At 45.0% G+C, this 17,946-nt stretch overlaps 1 protein-coding gene across 1 annotated transcript; it reads left to right on the top strand.

Annotated features, from left to right (window-relative positions):
• Positions 1–1,374: 1,374 nt before the first annotated feature.
• On the top strand, positions 1,375–16,755 carry FAM180A (family with sequence similarity 180 member A). The gene is made up of 3 exons (XM_083462107.1): positions 1,375–1,652; positions 14,915–15,015; positions 16,322–16,755. Exons 1-3 carry the CDS (start codon positions 1,577–1,579, stop codon positions 16,676–16,678), a joined length of 534 nt encoding a protein of 177 aa, XP_083318233.1. The 5' UTR covers positions 1,375–1,576; the 3' UTR covers positions 16,679–16,755.
• The last annotated feature ends 1,191 nt before the right edge of the window (positions 16,756–17,946 follow it).

The raw sequence follows: 17,946 nt of genomic DNA, 5'->3' as shown, positions 1-17,946 counted from the left end.
TTAAGAAGGAAGGGTGAGGGTGCCTCTGAATACATACTCACCCAGGGAATTTGTGATCAGGACAGTAAACAGTATACTTTCCCCAGCAATCTAATCTGGGGGAGAAGGTGCGGGGAGTTTTGGTTTGTTGCTGTTGTTCGAGAATAGGGAGTCAGAAGGCCTTGCCAATCTAACAAACATCACCCAGAGATTTACCGGTAGATCCCAATCTACATTCTGCCCGGCTACACTCTGAACAGCATGTCAACAATCTTGACAACTGCCTCTACAAAAATTGGCTAAGATCCAGACACTGTTTGTACTCTGCACTGAAAAGGAAAGAAAAATTATGCCACAAGGTAATCACAAGAAAAGCAACCTTCCTCTGTTTCATGTGTATATTTTGCACATAATAAACATGTACGGCTGTTGTCATGCAACAGTTCACTAGGCCCCTGACTCATGGTGCTGTGAACGACATCAAGATGGCAGACTGGGTTCTCAGATATGCTGCACCATCAGAGGCTATGGAAGAGTGAACTAGAGAATGGAGGCTTATTATTTCCTATAGAATTCGCCAAAAATCTGCAGGGGTGTCTAAATCCATTTTCATAATGGCACTTAACATTTGGAGCAATCTAGCCCTGGGTTACCAATGAAGGGCCCACCAAAAGTTGTTGGAATACAGTTCCCATTATCCCTAGTCAGCATGGCTAATGGACAGAACTACAATGGAAATTGTAGTTCAACACACACACCCAAAAATCTGGAGGGTGCTATGAATTCAATGGGAGAGAATTAAGCCTTGCTTAAAGATGTGCCATCAAAAACAGCAAACCTTAAAAGCACTTAACTTTGGCTGGATCATGCTCATTCTTCAAACTGCATGCTGTGAGAATATGAATGTGGTCTCACTAAAAGCTCACTACATCTTCCATAAATGTGTCCGGTTTGTTATTAAATATTGTTTTACAAGAGCATCAATCCAAGTCAAGGATTGACTTCTACACACCTTCCACCCAGTAGTGACCTGATTGGCTGAAGTCTTTTCCAATGTTCTCTGTAAAATAAATTGGCACCGAGAAAAACAGAACATTCTCTCAATGAGCACGACCCACTCTCTCATTTATGCATCCAATGTGTCACTCCAAGAGCACAGGCTTTGATCACGAGGACATGCGTATAGTAGACTGCAACCCTAAAGATTTAATAGTGCTCCTTAATACAGCTACTTGTGTCTGTTGACACAGGGAAATTCCAACTGGCCTGACTACTGAATGGAACTGAAATGCAAAAATGTAATGATATTTATATACCCCCACAGCTGCCAGCAAACTCACATGCGTCATGAGTCATTCCAGATGTGGATATAAAACAGAGCCCGTCTGTGCAAATGAATTCCCTGATCCCAAAGAGACTTGGTTTAAGGCGAGGTGCCGCTAGTTTGTCAGGAAAAAAATTGCGCTCAGCAAGTTTTTCCTGCTACCAGGAGGGAAGAGGATAAGAATTTGCTGGCTGTTACAGATACAAGGAGAAGGTTGGGAAGAAAGGCCTAACCTATAGGCACAGCTAGGGCACTATTTTTGGACGATCAAGGATGCACTTGAAGACGCTGCTGCTGCTATTGTTATATTACAATGCTCATGCCACTGTGCCTCCCAGGTGGAACCGAGGTAAGAGTTATAAATATAAATTGCTTACAGCAGAGAAACAGAGGTGTTGCACAGGAGAGATCAATTGAGGGCTCTCTCTCCCCATCTCCCTCTACCAGCTCTTGAGAGTGGTCTGCGTATTTGCTTGTTTGCTTATGTTCGTCTATTCCCATCCATTTCATAAAACAGCCCCCTGTTTTCTTTCTTGCAAAAAATTAACTTTAACATAGATTCTCTTCCAGGTGTAAAAGGTGGACATTGAAACCACAGGGTACCTATCTGGAATTAAGTCCTGTAAACGAACACTACTAATTGGTCTCATATGTTTTTACATGGACTCTGTTCACACAAACAGAAACCCTGCAAGCTGAAGACCTGAACTGAATTATTATTTTTGCTACACTCAACCACATGCAGCTGTACATTTTGAGCCTGGCTGATTTTAAACACATTGCGGTGGAATCCTATCTTGAGCTCTGCTTTTTCTCGCAATGGTAAAGGGAAATTAAGGAAGAACGGTTGATTCCTCTTTTAAAGAAATGTTGGCGTGCCTCTTTTATTTCAACTTAACTTCACACGCACCCGGCTGCCACCATTATTTATTATATGTATATCACCATTCTTTTATTGATCTCAAAGAAGCTTGCAAAACCAGAGCCAGAACCGCTTAGCTTCAGCAAGGGGTCTCTGTACCATGTGCCTTTAAACCCAGCTCTGGGCCTCATCTCATCTTAGGAAAGCTAAGTAGCAGCATTTCTTAAAAGAGGAGTGTATATTATTCATCCACCTCTATTCATATATTACCGCAGCAGCTTAGAAGCAACTTCCCTATAGCTTCATCCTATGTCACCACCTAGGTGTGAGCGCAGAAAGGCAGGCAATGGCACTGATACATTGTGTGGGAAAATGATTGCATTGCACCTTAAAATGATCACTATAGCATTGCCCCATTTGATGACACCAGAGCAATACTCCAGATTGGCTCCTGTTGCGGGTTCTGGTTGCAAACACTGTGCTGGTGTGGCAAACCTTGTACTCCATCTAATACATTCACTTGTTGATATACTTGGGCTGTCCCAAAGGAGGACTCCAGAAGGCTTCTGGAGTTCTTCTGGGAATTTTAAAATGGAGTTTAAAAATGGATAATACTTTTTCACTATTGAAAGTGGAGATGTAACCACCTAGGTGTGAGCACAGAAAAAAGGCAAGGCTAAATTGGGATAGAGCCATACAACTCCCCTGACATGGCCTTCCATTTTTCTCAACCTGGTGCCCTCCAGATACTATGGACTAGAACTCCCACCAGCCTCAGTCACCAATGACCATTATTTGCACAACATACGGCATGGACTAGTTGGGGGGAAGGTTGATTGACATATTATTAGGATGCTGCTGCAGTCCTGTATAATTGGGATCAGGTGGGACATGAATCTGCCCCAGAACCAGAATGCTTACATGCAAAGTGGTGGTACAGAATGCATTGTATGCCTGCGAACCAACAGAATCATTCAATGCTTCTCAAAGCTTATCCTGCTGTGTTGCTTGTTGCTATCAGTTCCGATAAGAAAAGTTGACTTACTTCTGAAGGTGATAGCATAGTGCCAAAGGCATTTGCTCCAGGTAGCCAAAATGACTCTTGGTTATGGTGTGCAACCTCCCCAGCCCTGCCTCTGTGCGTCCATTCATCTGCCACATAACAATTTCTCATGGCACTGATACGTCACACCTTAAAATGATCAACTATAGCATAGAAAGCTTCTGGAGTCCTTCTGGGAATTTTAAAAGCCAATGGGAGTTTAAAAATGGATAATACTTTTTTACTATTAAAAGTGCAGATGTCAGAATGAGAACTTTTTACTTAATCCAGGTTCAGCCTGGGTTGTTACCATCACGTACATGTAAAAAAATTAATCTGTAGCAACACAGAGATCTACATTCCTTTCTAGGTTATCCAGAAATCAGTCAGGCCAGACAGATGTGTAGAAGGTGAATAAGTGATATGCAGGAGCCATGGTGCTTAACACACATGAGTCAGTGTTCTCCGCGCCAGTTGGGTGGCCATGATCCAATTTGGAGAGCCTGCTGGGGGCTAGCCGGGTTAGCTTTGGCTCCATCAATGGCTCTTCTGGTGACTCACTGGTAGACAGCCAGTTTTTGTGCCAAGGAATTCTGAACGGAGGAAGGAGATCCAGCAGTTGGGGCTCTTACACTTGAGTGCAGGGATGGGAAACCATTTTCAGCCTAAGGGCTGCATTCCTGTATGGGCATTTTTCCAGGGAACCATGCTGGTGGTGGGTGGGGCCAGATGCAAAAGTCGGCAGGGCAACAAAGGTCAGTTCCCCCTTTGTACCATAGGCTGGTTTCTACACCCACCCACCCACCCATCACACCATCCCGTACCCCTCAACCATCTCAACTTGAGCCGGACATCTCAGAATTACAGAACCCATCCTGGCTTCTGATTGGATCCTGGAATGTCCCATTTTTTTGGTCCAGCGCTCTGGTGCAAGTCAGCTGGCTCCCGCGAGAACTTGGGGGGGGGGGGCAAAAGAAAAATGAGCATCCAGGGTTTGATCAGTGAGATGTTGGAGAGTATGCCATCCAGTTAAGCCAAAAGCAGGATCAGAGTCCAAGGTCACGGGCTGGTCAGGCCAACCGCTCCCCACAATCTCAAGGAGGATGCAGAGTCGGGGCAGTGATGTGTGTGAGCTGGGGAGACTCCCGATGGCCCCATTTGGCCCCTGGAACTGAGATTCCACTTCCCTTCCTGAGTACATAGCAGTGATGGCATAAGTGGCCTTCACAGGAGTTGTGGTGACGCTTGGCAGTTGCCCTCCTGCATGGTGCTAAAGTATATTCTTTATTTTTATTTTTAATACATATATATCTTACCTTTTCTCCAAAAATCTCAAGGGGGAATGCTTAATTTTCTTCCTCACCATTTTATCCTCACAACAACCCTGTGAGGTAGGTTAGCCTGAGAGTGACAGGCCCAGGGTCACCCAGCAAGCTTCTTGGCTGTGTGGTAATTTGAACCCTGGTCTCCCAAGTCCTAGTTCAACACTCTAACCACTGCGCCACCATCTGGCAAGCACACTGGGCCTCTCATTCAGTGGCAGGGGCTAAAAGCCTCCCTTTTGACTTGCTTGTCTCTAAGGAATATTGGCGGGACCCCTTCAATTGTCACTCCATATCACTCCCAGTGCTGGGGTACTGTACACGTTCATTTCTTAGGGTTATTGAGGATTTGTGAGCATCATTTTTTTAAAAAAGCATGGTAACTTATTTGTGTGTTGCACTGTTTATGGAGGCAGGCAGACGAGCACTTGCAATAATCATCTTGCTCATATACAGGGGACCGGATCCATCTCTACTCATGTGCAAGAACCAATGGCCCCAAATAGGAATGCCTGACCCCGTCTGCATGAAAAGGCACATCCGGAGACGTAGACTGGGAAGCAGATGAGTTTCAGCTGGATGTGCTTCTGTGTCCTCAGATCCCCCTTAGAGAACTGGATATTTAACTAACAGGAGTTTCCCTTTTCATTTCTGCTGGGATCAAAATGTTCCACTGCGTTCGAAAAAGCTCCCTGGAAATGTTTAGAGCTTGGTATGGAATATGGCAATATCTGGTTCGTTTGGCTGGTGATTAATAGTGGGGGCATTGTTAAGGGGTGGCCAGGACCCAGATTGCTTGCCCTTCCCACTTTTTAATGTAAAATGTGGCTTACAGGGCAACTGATCACGCTTCAAGGCCATAGAGACCCCAGTTTCCTTAAGGTGCCCAAAGGCATCTATGCTTGTAAATTAGCAGATTCCAGATGGCATTTTACCATGAGTCCTTTAAGCACTGCTAGGTAATAGGGAAAGTCAAGTTCATGGGTTACTTTGAGGTCCATGTGGCTAAAATGAAAAAAAGAAGAAGTCTGTAATAATGTCCTAACCTGTTTGATCTCTCCGCTGTTATTTGGCAGTGGGTCTGTGTTTGCTTTGATTGCACTGTCTGTAATGGAGAAGAAAAACACTTCTTAGCCAAGGTTGTTGGGACTGCCCCAAAATCCACAGGTTTTCAAGAGAACTTTGGCTTACAGGACAAGTTTAATTTGTAATTTTTTAAAAAATTTAAAGAGAGAAAGCCTTTGCCTGATTTGGATATTTTGAAGCAAATTTGTCCATAGAATTGTACAGTTTTATGGGGTATCGTAGGTCAACTAGTCCAACTCCCTGCTTGTTGCGGGAAACCCAGAGATAGAGCGATGACACCCTTTAGGTGTCACAAGATGGCAACTTCCATCATTCTTGTCCATTGGTTGTGCTGGTTGGGACTTGTGAAAGTTGGAGTCCAATAACATCTAGAGGCCCACAACTACTGCCCAGTGCCATTCCACCTGAAGACCTCCAATGACAGAGGGTCCATACACTCACTCACTCGCTCGCTAGCTAGAGATGGGCGACTCTGTCAACTTCATTTCCCCCTCGGTTTTTCATTTTTCCAATCTCAAAATTCAGTTCTCCGCACTTCCATATCACTTTGTGGGGTGGGGGGGGGGGGCGGATTTAGTCCTTATGAAAATCCTTCACCTTTTCCATGCAAATTTCTCCTGATATAAACATTTTTGTATGCACTTTCCCCTGTGAACTTTGAAGGATACCTGTGTCTCAGAGAATGCAGATCTGGCATAGCTGTGTTCACACATTGTTTCTGAGAAATTTGGCAGGTTCCCCTTTCAATGCAAACTGGATCAAATTTCACCCCCCCCCCCATCCCTACCAGTGAGTAATTGATTCCATTGTCCATACTGCTTTTTGCTGTTATCTTACTGTTCAGCTGAAATCTTTCATCCTGGAATTTAAGCTCCTTAGATCATGCGCTGTTCCTTGGGGCAACAAACAAGTCTTTGCCCTCTTTCTAGGTGGAATCCTTTGGAGAGTTGGGACTAGATCCTTAGGGATCCCTTCCAACTCTATGATTCTATGCTTCAGGTATCCAAAGTATGCCTACACTCGAGTAGGACCCTGGCAGAGACACATGCCCAACTGGCATGTTCTCTCCCTCCTGGTCTTTTGTTCGGGAGCTTCAAAAGCTTTCTTCAGCCCGAACATCTTAGTGACCGATGCCAACCGACACCAGCACACTTAAGGATCTGCAGAGTCTTCGGAGCATTGCATGACAGACCTCAGCAACTCAGCATTTTGGCTAATCTACTTTATTTACATATAAACACACATGGAGCACTGCAATATGGCTCCCTCTCTCTCTAGCATCAGACAGCAAAGAGAAAGAACAAAGGACAATAGTCCCACTTCACAGAACACAGTAACACAAACATCCTGTCTCTGTCACTTCCCACTTTGTGGAGTCAAAACATATACGGTCATGTGAAAGACAACAATCCCATGACTGCAATAATGGAGCAGGAATTCTAACAGTTCCACCTCACCCTGCTCCGCTTCTCCAAGTTAAACATACTGAGCTCCTTTACCTCTTTTCTTCACAAGACCTAGTTTCCAATTTCCATCTTTGTTGACCTCCTTTGGACCACTTTTTCTACATCAAAGATGGGGAGCTTGTGACTCCCACATGTTATTGGATTACCTCTCCCATCAGCCCCTGCTCTATGTCCTTCTCAAAGTGCAGTGCCCTTCTTTATTCCAAGCTTGTTGCTGAATCAATGAGACATCATGGCTTGGTTGCAGTGCAGTGTGGGGAAGGGGTGGGTGGGATATTATTATCCCCCATATTTTTAGTGGCCAAAATTTGGTGCGGCACTAATCTGAACGCTTAAAAAAATGTATTTCTCCCCCCCTCCCCAAGAAGCTGTAAACGAACAATAATTATCCATTGTCAGTTGAATCAGGGCAGGATATATTAAGGACAGATGTCTCTAATGAGCCATATGCAGCATTCTCCATGGAATGAGGACTATGCAGTCAGTGACATCTGAAAAAATGGGTTGCCTGCACACGGCAAATCCAGCTAATTATTAACATTTAGGGTTCATTGTAAATAAGTGCAGCATGAAAAAAACACAGAGTTGTGGTAGATATTTTTGGAACGACTTGTCTGCCAATCCTGGCGAGGGTTGCCAAATGTCAAGGTTTTAGCCTCCTTCTCAGTGTCCCTAGGAAAAGGAATAAAATCTCAAGAAGAAGCTGTTTTTTCTCAGGCCATCTCTATCCCAACCAACCATTCGGCTGGTTCAAGTATCCTGAAGCTTTGCAAAAAGGTTACATTAGGCTAAAATGCAGTCAAGGCAGTGTATATTTGGACTAGGTTTGCACTAAAATGCAGATGTATTTTCACAAAGGCTTTTTTTTTTAATTGCAAACTGATGTGGAAATGTGGAGGATTGAATTTAAGATTGGAAAAAGAAGAGACAGGGAGCAACCTAAATTGTCAGATTTGCCCATCTTTATGGGGCAAGATGATTGTCAGATTTACTCATCCCTACCTGAATCATAGAATCATAAATGTTTCGAGATGTTGAGGACCCTGAGGGTCATCTAGCCCAACCCCCTGCAATGCAAAAATCTCAACTAAAGCATCCATGACAGATGGCCATCCAATCTCTGCTTTAAAAGCACCTGGGAATAAGATCACCCATCCCACTGAATTCAGTAGGAAATACCTCTGAGTGGACAGACTTAGGCCTGCACTTTTAGTCTGGATCTAACCCCAGATCAGTCTGGATCAAACCCAATACCTCTAATTCCACATAAATGCAAATATTCACAGACACTTACAGAAGCTTCTTGTCTACAGGGTCACACTTTTGGCTTGCCTGAGGTTATGATTATCTTTTCCACGGCTCTGCCCCAAGAATAAAAACAAATCATGCCTAGCTAGAATTGGCACTCAGTGAAGTTCCACAGACCAGCTATTATTCTGATTCATTTTTAAATAAGAGTACTGCTTTCTAAGATTATGAAAGAGCTGAATTCATATAAGCAGGAGACAGTAGACTCCTTTTGCAGCATAAAATCTGCTCCTCCTCCTTCTAGAGGGAGAAGAGGGAGTGATTCCACCCGCAATAGCCTAGCCTGCTGACCACTCCCTTTCTCAAATCCACCTAAGGGCAATTTTTGCCAGACGCACGAGAGCCTGAAGGCTCTTAGCCATTAGGCTCATTGCCAGGGCCTCACCTTCTTTAAGAGGAAAAGAGCAGAGAACACTGTAATGAGAGCAGCATTTGGAGAGATCGCTTGTTCTCTGTCTGGAGTCTGGCTTTATGTCATGTTCTCTGAAGAGATCATTTGGTGGAGTTGGGTTTTCCTTTCTAGACTTCCTGGAAAATGGGGGCACTCCACCCTTAATTCCATGACGGTGGGGCTCATCTGCTGAGCCTAACTGCCCCATGACGTCAAGTGTTTCCTCCTGCTTGGAATGAATTCCTTACAGTGAAACAATTTTGCATACATCTGTGCTGTTTCAAAGGATTTGCAGCACAATCCTACATAATTCAGTCGGGCTTATGCCCAGGTAAGTGGAGTTGGGGCCTCATCTTTAAATCTGCATCTTCAGATTTCAAAGCATTCTGTGATTGAATTTGGGAAGTACCGTACTTTTTGCTCTATAAGACTCACATTTTCCCTCCTAAAAAGTAAGGGGAAATGTGTGTGCGTCTTATGGAGCGAATGCAGGCTGTGCAGCTATCGCAGAAGCCAGAACAGCTAGAGGGGTTGCTGCTTTCACTGCACAGTGATCCCTCTTGCTGTTCTGGCTTCTGAGATTCAGATATTTTTTTCTTGTTTTCCTCCTCCAAAAACTAGGTGCGTCTTGTGGTCTGGTGCGACTTATAGAGCGAAAAATATGGTATGTGGGATAATTCTCTTCCTCCCTGTCCATTCTCCGTCCTTTGAAAGGATATTGCATGATCACTTCATCTAATAGCAACTTAGGTGTATTTAGGTAATTTGAGACTGGGCTTAATGGCCTCTCTTTAGATTAGGGATGGGGAACCTATGGCCCTCCAGATCTTGCTGGACTACAGCTCCCATTGTCCCTGGCCACTGCTGCATTACATCACTTCCTTCAAAATGTGGCACACCAGTCCTGTTGCATTCAGCGGACCCTCTTGCCCATTCTGCTGACTGGGTTCCTGGGCTTGTGCCCCCAAATCCTGCCCTGGCAGCATCAGCAGACATATAAACACATTTTTGCTAGTCAGGACCAGTTCTTGCATTCTATTTCTTAGAAGCATTAACTTCTAAGCAAAACAATTGCCTTTTTAAAATATATAACTAGCTTCCCGCTCCAGACACCCTGTTTATCAAGCATTCATTCCGATTTTCTTGCGCAAAGCTTAAGCAGAGATGAGATTATATACAGTATTTATTGAGCATTTGTTCTGATTTGTTTGCTGAGTGGTTATATGGCAATGAGTATTTGTCCTTCATTCATTTTGCTTTGCTTGCAAGGTGTTTATGCCTGCTGGTCATTCAGTCATTCCACACTTTTCAGTGCATGCTCCTGTTATGCTCCAAACTGCAAAGAAGCCTGATTCTTTTTGAAAGTGGATTTGTTGTGCTAGAGCAAGAGAGCAATTTGATCTATTTTGAGTGTGGAAAACTAAAGTTTTGGTGTGTGGATGAATCCTTCCTGCAAAATAGTGACAGTCTAGAGGCACCCCAGCAAAATGCCTATAATCTATGACATAATACCAGTGAGATCACGGTCAGGGTGCTGACGACCTAGTGCCGAGAGTGGAAGGTAGATTTATCTTCCCCATGGGAGTGAAAATCAACTGTCCTTTAACAGTAGGAATTGATAGCTGAGCAAAGAACCATAATTTGGATTATAAGATTCTTGCTTTAATAAAAATTCCTTTAAATACTGAAAAAAGGGGGGGAAATGGATGTGTTTTGGGATGCCATACTGCAACATTTAGAGATGTGGAAAATCCAGTGGATGCTTATATTCTCCTTCAGGAGGTGCAGTTAAAAGCAGTTCGCACTGGAATTTGCAATGGTCAGATTCTGTCACCATGCCAACACAAATAGTGGAGGCCATGTCAACAGTCCCCACCTGAAAGTACTGTCTGATGCAACCAGCATCTCCATGTGATGCCCACCAGGAAGAGTGGCCAGTTATCCTCTTTCATGCTGGTTTCCCACTGCTTGTCTTCTTTCGCTGTGTGCCTGGCAGGCAGCAAAGCCAATGCACTTTGAATTAAGCAATTTCCCAGGGCCATTTGAGGATTCACACGGTGCACAGCACAGCAGCGGGCTGGCAGTGGCTGCAGCAGGATGAAGTGCTGGCTTGTTTCTGAATTGAAAGCATCCACCATGCCTTCACCCACTGACCACCTCCTTCCATAGTAAAAAGAAAGAAACCAGAACCAGCAGAGCTGTTCTAGGTTATTGTGCAAGCTACACCTGATGTTGCTAGACTCTAAATCCTATCAGCCCGGGTTATTGGCCATGTTGTATGGGATTGATGGGAGTTGGAGTCCTCCAGTGTAAGGGTAACCACTGGGTCCCCATCCCTACTTTAGCAGGCTTGTTCGATCTGCCTACAGACAGACATTCCTTATAGTATGGATGTGGAGCCTATGGCTATCTGGATGCTCTTGAACTCCGAACCCCATCAATTCCAGATAGCATGACTGAGGGAGGTTCTTCAACAACACCTGGAGGGTCACACATCTGGTTAAAATATTAGAACAGTAAGAAAACCACCAAGAAGCAGTGGGGTCAGGGCACAGCAGAAGGGCACAGCCAGGTTCAGTCCCTGCCCTCCCCAATTAACATAGGGATTAGCAGCTGGTGATGGGAAAGACTATATGCTGGAGATTCCAGAAAGCCATTGCAAGTCATAGTAACTGCTGCCTCCTACATTGTTTTTGCTGCAATAGCAGCACTAAAGTGACCAGCACTGAAGTGACCTCTCTGGACGCAATCTTGGGCATCATGTGTGGAGGTCCTGGGCTGCCCAGAGAGCAAGACACCCCCCCTTTGGACTCATTGATGTGGTCCAAAGAAAAGCAGAGCATTAATTGTGCTGAGAGTTTCCCAATTCAGTGTATTTTGAAATCCAGTCCTATGCTGGATCAGGGATCTCCTGTCTCCCAAGCAGTCACAATTACTGTACATGATGTGAGTCGGAGGCATCATTAAAATAAATTAGTGCATGGTGAGATGAAATAATTGTTTTACATAAACTCCTCCAGGGGAAGAAGATGGAGATGGCAAATCGCATTAATCCTGCCATCCTATTCTCTGATACGGAACAAGTGTCACAGCTCTGCGTTGGTGTTGGGGGAAGCCGAGTCAGCAGAAAAGTTTCTGCGTGGTTTTGTAAACACTGCGCCAGATATTGTCGGTACACCTTTCTCCATCTCAAGACCATTTTTGTTTTTGCACGATTTGCAAAATGAATCACTGGCAATTGGTGATGATGCATTTACTGAGTAAAGCCAATGGAAGAGCAAGCTAACGAAACAAGAAACCACGTGCATAAATGGGAGGAGATAGAAGTCTTAGCATGCCCAGTGGCCTGGGATGGAAGGGCATGAGGTTTTCAAGATCGCCTTTCGGCAGCCATAAAATAAAAGCCATAAATAATTAGAGAGCCAGGGAACACCCAACAATTCCAGGGTCAAATCAGAAACTGTAAATCTGTGGCTGTCCCTGGAAAATAGAGACACTTAGAGGGTCTGGAAACGGTGGCATGAAAGGAAATCTGTGTGAGCCCTTAGTTGTTTTGCCATGGATTAATTCATCTATCCCTCAGGAGTAGACCTTTCCATGAGTTATGTTCCCCAAAGAATGGTGCTTTAAAAGTTATTAATTTGATCATTGTAGCCTGGATCCCTGCCAACGGTTGTTTAGCAAATAAACATTGTAACTGCTGGGTGATTGAAGTTTTAATTACTAAGCAATTAACACTTCAAGATTTCAAGGCAGAACATTGTGCGAAAGGTGCTGCAGCTCAGGCAGGAGGGAAGGGAATGCAAAGGAGAGCAGAACCTAAAAGGAATGGAGGAGGAGGAGGAGGAGGAGGAGGAGGAGGAGGAGGAGAAATGGAGGCCTGGATTGCAACCACAGGGCCATTGTGAGGATGACACGGTGTGGGGGACTGATGGACATTGATCAACCTGAATTCTTTCTACTCCAGCATCCTGTTTTTTCAGTGGCCAACCATATATATAAAGAATAATAAAAAAGGACTTCTGATTTAAAGATCTCACCCCCATAGTGTGGGTCCAAAGGGTTGAAACAATGAGCAAAATCTCCCACAGGAGATAGAGATGGCCATCAATTTGGATGGCTCTAAAAGAGGATTGGGGAAATTCATGGAGGATAAGGTTGTTGTTAACCAGTAGTTCTGATGGCCACGCTCTGCCTCCACGTTTAAAGGCAGTCATGCTTCTGAATGCCAGCTGTTTGAAACCGCTGGGTGGAAGATGGAGTGCTCTTTCGCTCGGATCCTGCATGTGGACTTCCTACAGGCATCTGGTTGGCCACAAGATGCTAGACTAGATGGGCCATTGGCCTGATCCAGCAGAACATTATGTTCATATGTTCTTACTGTGCTCCCATTAGCAGTTAACCATGGCTCAGCATCCTTCGAGTCCAAAGCCTGGATCTCTTGGAAGTTTGAAGGTTCAAATACCTTCTTGGAGCTATTAACAGCAGTTAGAGCTTTAGCTGCTTTAGCAAATTCATCAGCAAATCTCTTTGGAGGTCTACCTTTTGTGGCTCTTTCAGACCTGCAAATTAGACGCAAGTCTTCAAGGCTCTCCTCTTCTTTCTTAGGAGAAAAGTGGCCTATAGTGAACAGTGGTCCCTCCAGTTCTCGATCAGAGCCTTCAGAGGGTCGCAGAGAGGCCTTAGCACTCTTGAAATCCTCTGTCAGTTTCAGATTCAGAATCAGAACCTTCATCAGTGGGTGTGGGGTTTTGCTGCTGTTTGTGTGTCGAGGTCCCCAATCCACCCCCCAAATAACTCACAACTGACACGTAATTTTTGTTTAAGATTTTTGGCATGATTTTGGCCACAGCTTTATTCAATTACAAACTGTGAGTGGTTGTTTAGGCATTGGTTAAGACTATCTGTCCCCCTGCCTGGGGACAGAACTGACTTCCGGGCACCACCGAAAGCCAGTGTGGGAAAACAAGTCGGGGAAGAATTGGAGCTGAGTCACAAACCCTCAATTCTCACCCACAAGCTCCCCGAAGGCTTGCCGGCCCTAGTCCCATTCCAGGGATTGGACGAAAAGTTGGCAAGCCCCAGGATTCCTTTAACGGAATTCCCTTTCCGCAGCAACCATGGAGGGGCAGGCCCATCCTATCCTAACCCCTCCTCCACCAATTTATAACCAATGCCTAACTGCAACCTTACAAGTTGTGACGATTTGCTACGTAGTAGGCAAAAACCACCCGGCCAGCCAATTTGCCAGATGGAAAAATTCCTACCAGGCCCCTGCTCGAAGGCAGACGATCCCATGACAGGCATAGCAAGGTCAACGCAGCAACCCCTTACTCTAGGGCGGGTGGGCGGGTGATCCGTTGCACACAGCAAAGAGATAGTCCCAAGCTGCGTGCAGAGTATTTAAACATTTTACCCCTCCCACCAAAATTGCAACATAACTTTTTCCCCAGCAACCCAGCAAACCAATCACTGCCCCCATGCCATCTTGGAGAACCTGCCTGGCAACAAAGGGGTGGCTCAGTAGACCCCACCGCAACACGTGCTCTCCATGAAGGAGAACACGCTTTATCCTCAGACTCTTCACTGTCATCAGGATAACATTGGAAAATTCCCACAGAGGAACCTCAGGCCTGGATGGATTGAATGCGGCCCCCTGCCTTCTCCATCTGGCCCTCAGAATTCTCCACCTGCCACACCCCTTCTCCTCAAGCACACCCCTCTAAGTCTCTTGTTACACACACCAAGTGTTTTTGCCTGGCAGGAATGTGTCCTTGAACTCCCATAATGCCTTGTGCTCAGAGGGGAATTTGAGCCTCAGACTGAATAATCTTCCCCATTAGAACAAGAAGGAAAGTCTTGGAATATAGTGTTAGATGGAAGGAACAAAATGGCTAAAAAGGGAGCCATTATTTCAGTTTAAGCCAAGGCTTGTCAGAGCTCAGATACCAGATTTATTATAATTATCAGTGCCGGGCAGAAGTTCAAAAGGTATGGTTTAAATGAAAAGCTGCATTTCTGCCTGATGAGCAGCAGCTCTGAAAAACAGCGGCCCTGCCAGGCTGGGGTGGGTAGCAGGGGCAGCTGCACAGTGAGCGCAACAGCTTCTTTCTTATCTCTCCCTTCCTCCCCAGCGATGCTCTTCCCATCCGCTCAGCGAGTGAAGAGGTCTTCGGCAGCTCTCCTCAACCCAGTGCTTCAGAAGTCTCAGGATGATGTGGACCTTCTGTTTGAGGTTCAGTATACACCAGAGAACCATTTTTCTGTGTAGAAATATACCAGATATAACAATATCGTCAAGGCAGCACAGAGGATAAGGAGCTTGGTGCAGAGCAGTGTCAGACAGCCTGGTGGGACAGAAGCACTTGTTGACTCACTGCTGTTTATGAAGGGGAGGGGTGAGGTGGCAGGGCAGGCGGCACAGCACAACTGCACTGGTAAAGCCAACCTGGTGCTCCCGCCAGTGTGTTTGCACCATGCTGCCTTCCTGCTGTCTCACCCATCCTCCTCCTCAGTGACTCACCTGCTCAGAGGGCAGGTGAGTGCCTCTGCCCTACCATGCTCTATGCTACTGGAGGAGAGATGCCATGACATTTATTTGCAGGCTTTTGCTCTCATGCTTAAGAGCAGCCATCCATGCCACTGAAATAAAGTTACGGGCATTAGGAAAAAAAACCCTGAAGAATCAAGTTTACTGTGATTAGGGAATGAGGCATATGGAAAGGCTCTCTCCCACATCAAATATAGAATCACAGAATCATAGAAGTGTAGAGTTGTCACTGTCAATCTGTAGCTTCATTGCTGAATCCAATAAGCATGCTTAAAGTTGTCACCATAAAGCAGGAATAGGGAACCATCGTCCCGCACAGCCTGCAAATGTCCCGGAAAAAACAGGACATCCCGTTTTCTCATGCGAGAGCACGGCAACCATTTTGGGTGCCGTGACTCATACAGGAACATGGGTGGGAAGACACACGTCTTGGGATTCCAAGATGTTGTTGTTGTTTTGAATATTTTATTAGTTGAATATAAGAACAACATATAATCAAATACAAGCAATCAAATACAGTGGGATTCCAAGATGTTGATGGGTATGCACCCCTGGCTATTGGCTGTTCTGGCAGGGGCTGATGGGAATTGAAGTCCAACAACCTGTGGAAAGCCATGGGTTCCGTGGCCCTGCCCCAGAGCAATATTTTAACAGAAATCGTAGACCAAGTAGATGGTGGTTAGATGCTGGCTTCAGAAGAACGTGGTCTCAGACACAGCTGAGTGATGGGCTACAGCTGTAACGGCTGCTGACCTGCCTCCTGCCATTTTATTTTTAAACTAATCAGCCCCTTTGTCTGCTTTATGTTCCAATAAAAACAATCTAAATTTAACCTAAATGTTATGCATTGTTCCTGTGGGAGGCTGGCTGGGTTCTCCCAAACAGCAAATGAGCCAAGTTTTGTTTGGAAGGTACCACTCCAAAATACGGTTGCCCTGCCGTCTTTTGGGACAATTTTGCCTCATTCCTCCTCTGTGTGTTTCTGCCCCAGCTTCTTCTAAGTGAGCTGCAGATCAACGACGACCTGAAGATCTCTGTCAAAGATGAGGAGCTGGCTTCGATGAGGAAGGCGACTGCATTTGACACTCTCTGCAATGACGTCATCCCTAAAAGCATCACGGACATTCGCCGACTGAATGCCAGGCTGCTGGGCCACCCTGGGGTGCTAAAGAAAGAAGATTTTGAGAGGACAGTGTTGACCATGGTCTACACAGCCTATAGGGCAGCTCAGTCCCAAGGTCACCAGAAAGACACGTGGGCGGAATCCTTTGTGGGTCTCTACAAGGCCCTGAAGCATGACTTGACATTCTCAACCAGCCAGACGTCCTCATCTCAGCGGACTTTGTAGTCCAGAAATTTACTTTAATAGGAAGCACATCTGCCTCTTTGCTTTGTTTTTGTATATATAAAAAGTTTAGGACTGCAGGCGTGGAAAGATTCTTTATTCTCTAGCTCCTCCTAGAGGGCACCTGTTGAAAAATCTTTTACGTGCTTCTGAAATTTCTCCTTGTCTGAATTTCTCCCTGGATTTTGGGAGTTACAAATTGCCTGTGCCTGCTTCTGAAATGGAACCAATGAGTTAAGAATCCTTTCTTATTCTTTTCTCCTTTAAATAATCCGAATTTTGTATGAAGCCCCATGAATGCAGAGTTTTCCACAGTCTTTCGTGGACATAAGTGATTTCCCCAAAGCTCCGCTCAGATTAGTTTGGAAATTAACTGAGTTCTCCCAGAAGGAAAAATGAGACACCTTACTTTTTTTTTATGGAGCCAGTCTGAGGACTCAAAACACCATCTCAGTCCTGCCAGCCTGCTGTCTCCAAAAACTCTCCTTGCAAGCTGACCTCAACCCCCAGACACACTTCATTTTCTTTGTCTGACAATCAGTGACCAAATGGGGAGGGCACAGGAGAGAAGGGAATATTGCTCTGTTTCCTTGTTCCCTCCCCAACCTTATTCACATATTCCTTCTCTGTAGAGTGCTAACATCCTGGAGTCCCATCCCAGGCTAGGCCTGCTTCAGTTTGTTTCTTATTTTAATGCAAGCCTACCTGGTTCACATTTTCTGAAACGATCCACCAAACTGCCCTTAAAATTGGGTCAGTGAGAAAGTGGGAGAAACCAAAATGGACAGATGCACCAATCTGTCCATCCCAGCTGACATTAATTTATATAAAGAACCAAGGACATTTCTCTGGCACCCAACATGCCCCTTTGTTTTCAGATACTATGGTAGCCACAAAGCCCAAAACACCACGGCACACATTTTCTCTCCCACTCACTGGCAAGTGGAATCAGTATAAACCATGCAAAATCTGTATAGGGAAAATTAATTTCCATAGACTTATACATCAAGATCAGTTAATCTGATCCTAACTTTTAGGGTACCTTCATTTTACTCTAAGTGAATGAATCATTGGTTCTTTGATGTTCCCTCTTGTTACTCCCTCTAGGTTCATGTGAACGTGCATAAAAAGTGTGTGCTTTGATACACATATATCCAAGGTCAAAAGGCCTCAGAGTTGTTTGTGCAAACAGCATTGCAGGGCATTTTTAAGCATGCCTATTCAGGATCATCCTGTTATATTTTATAGGTCTTTGTCCCTCGTAAGTGTGC

Source organism: Podarcis liolepis (genome assembly GCF_965112155.1).
Source record: "Podarcis liolepis genome assembly, chromosome: 10".
In the NCBI taxonomy this organism is placed as follows: Eukaryota; Metazoa; Chordata; class Lepidosauria; order Squamata; family Lacertidae; genus Podarcis; species Podarcis liolepis.
This window is presented reverse-complemented; position numbering and strand designations above follow the sequence as displayed.

Bases quoted from the DNA above. Each gene is read 5' to 3' on its own strand.
- FAM180A (XM_083462107.1), top strand. From the start codon at position 1,577: ATGCACTTGAAGACGCTGCTGCTGCTATTGTTATATTACAATGCTCAT. The intron at 1,653-14,914 runs GTAAGAGTTATA...CTTCCTCCCCAG, and splicing joins GCCTCCCAGGTGGAACCGAG to CGATGCTCTTCCCATCCGCT. The intron at 15,016-16,321 runs GTTCAGTATACA...TTTCTGCCCCAG, and splicing joins ATGTGGACCTTCTGTTTGAG to CTTCTTCTAAGTGAGCTGCA.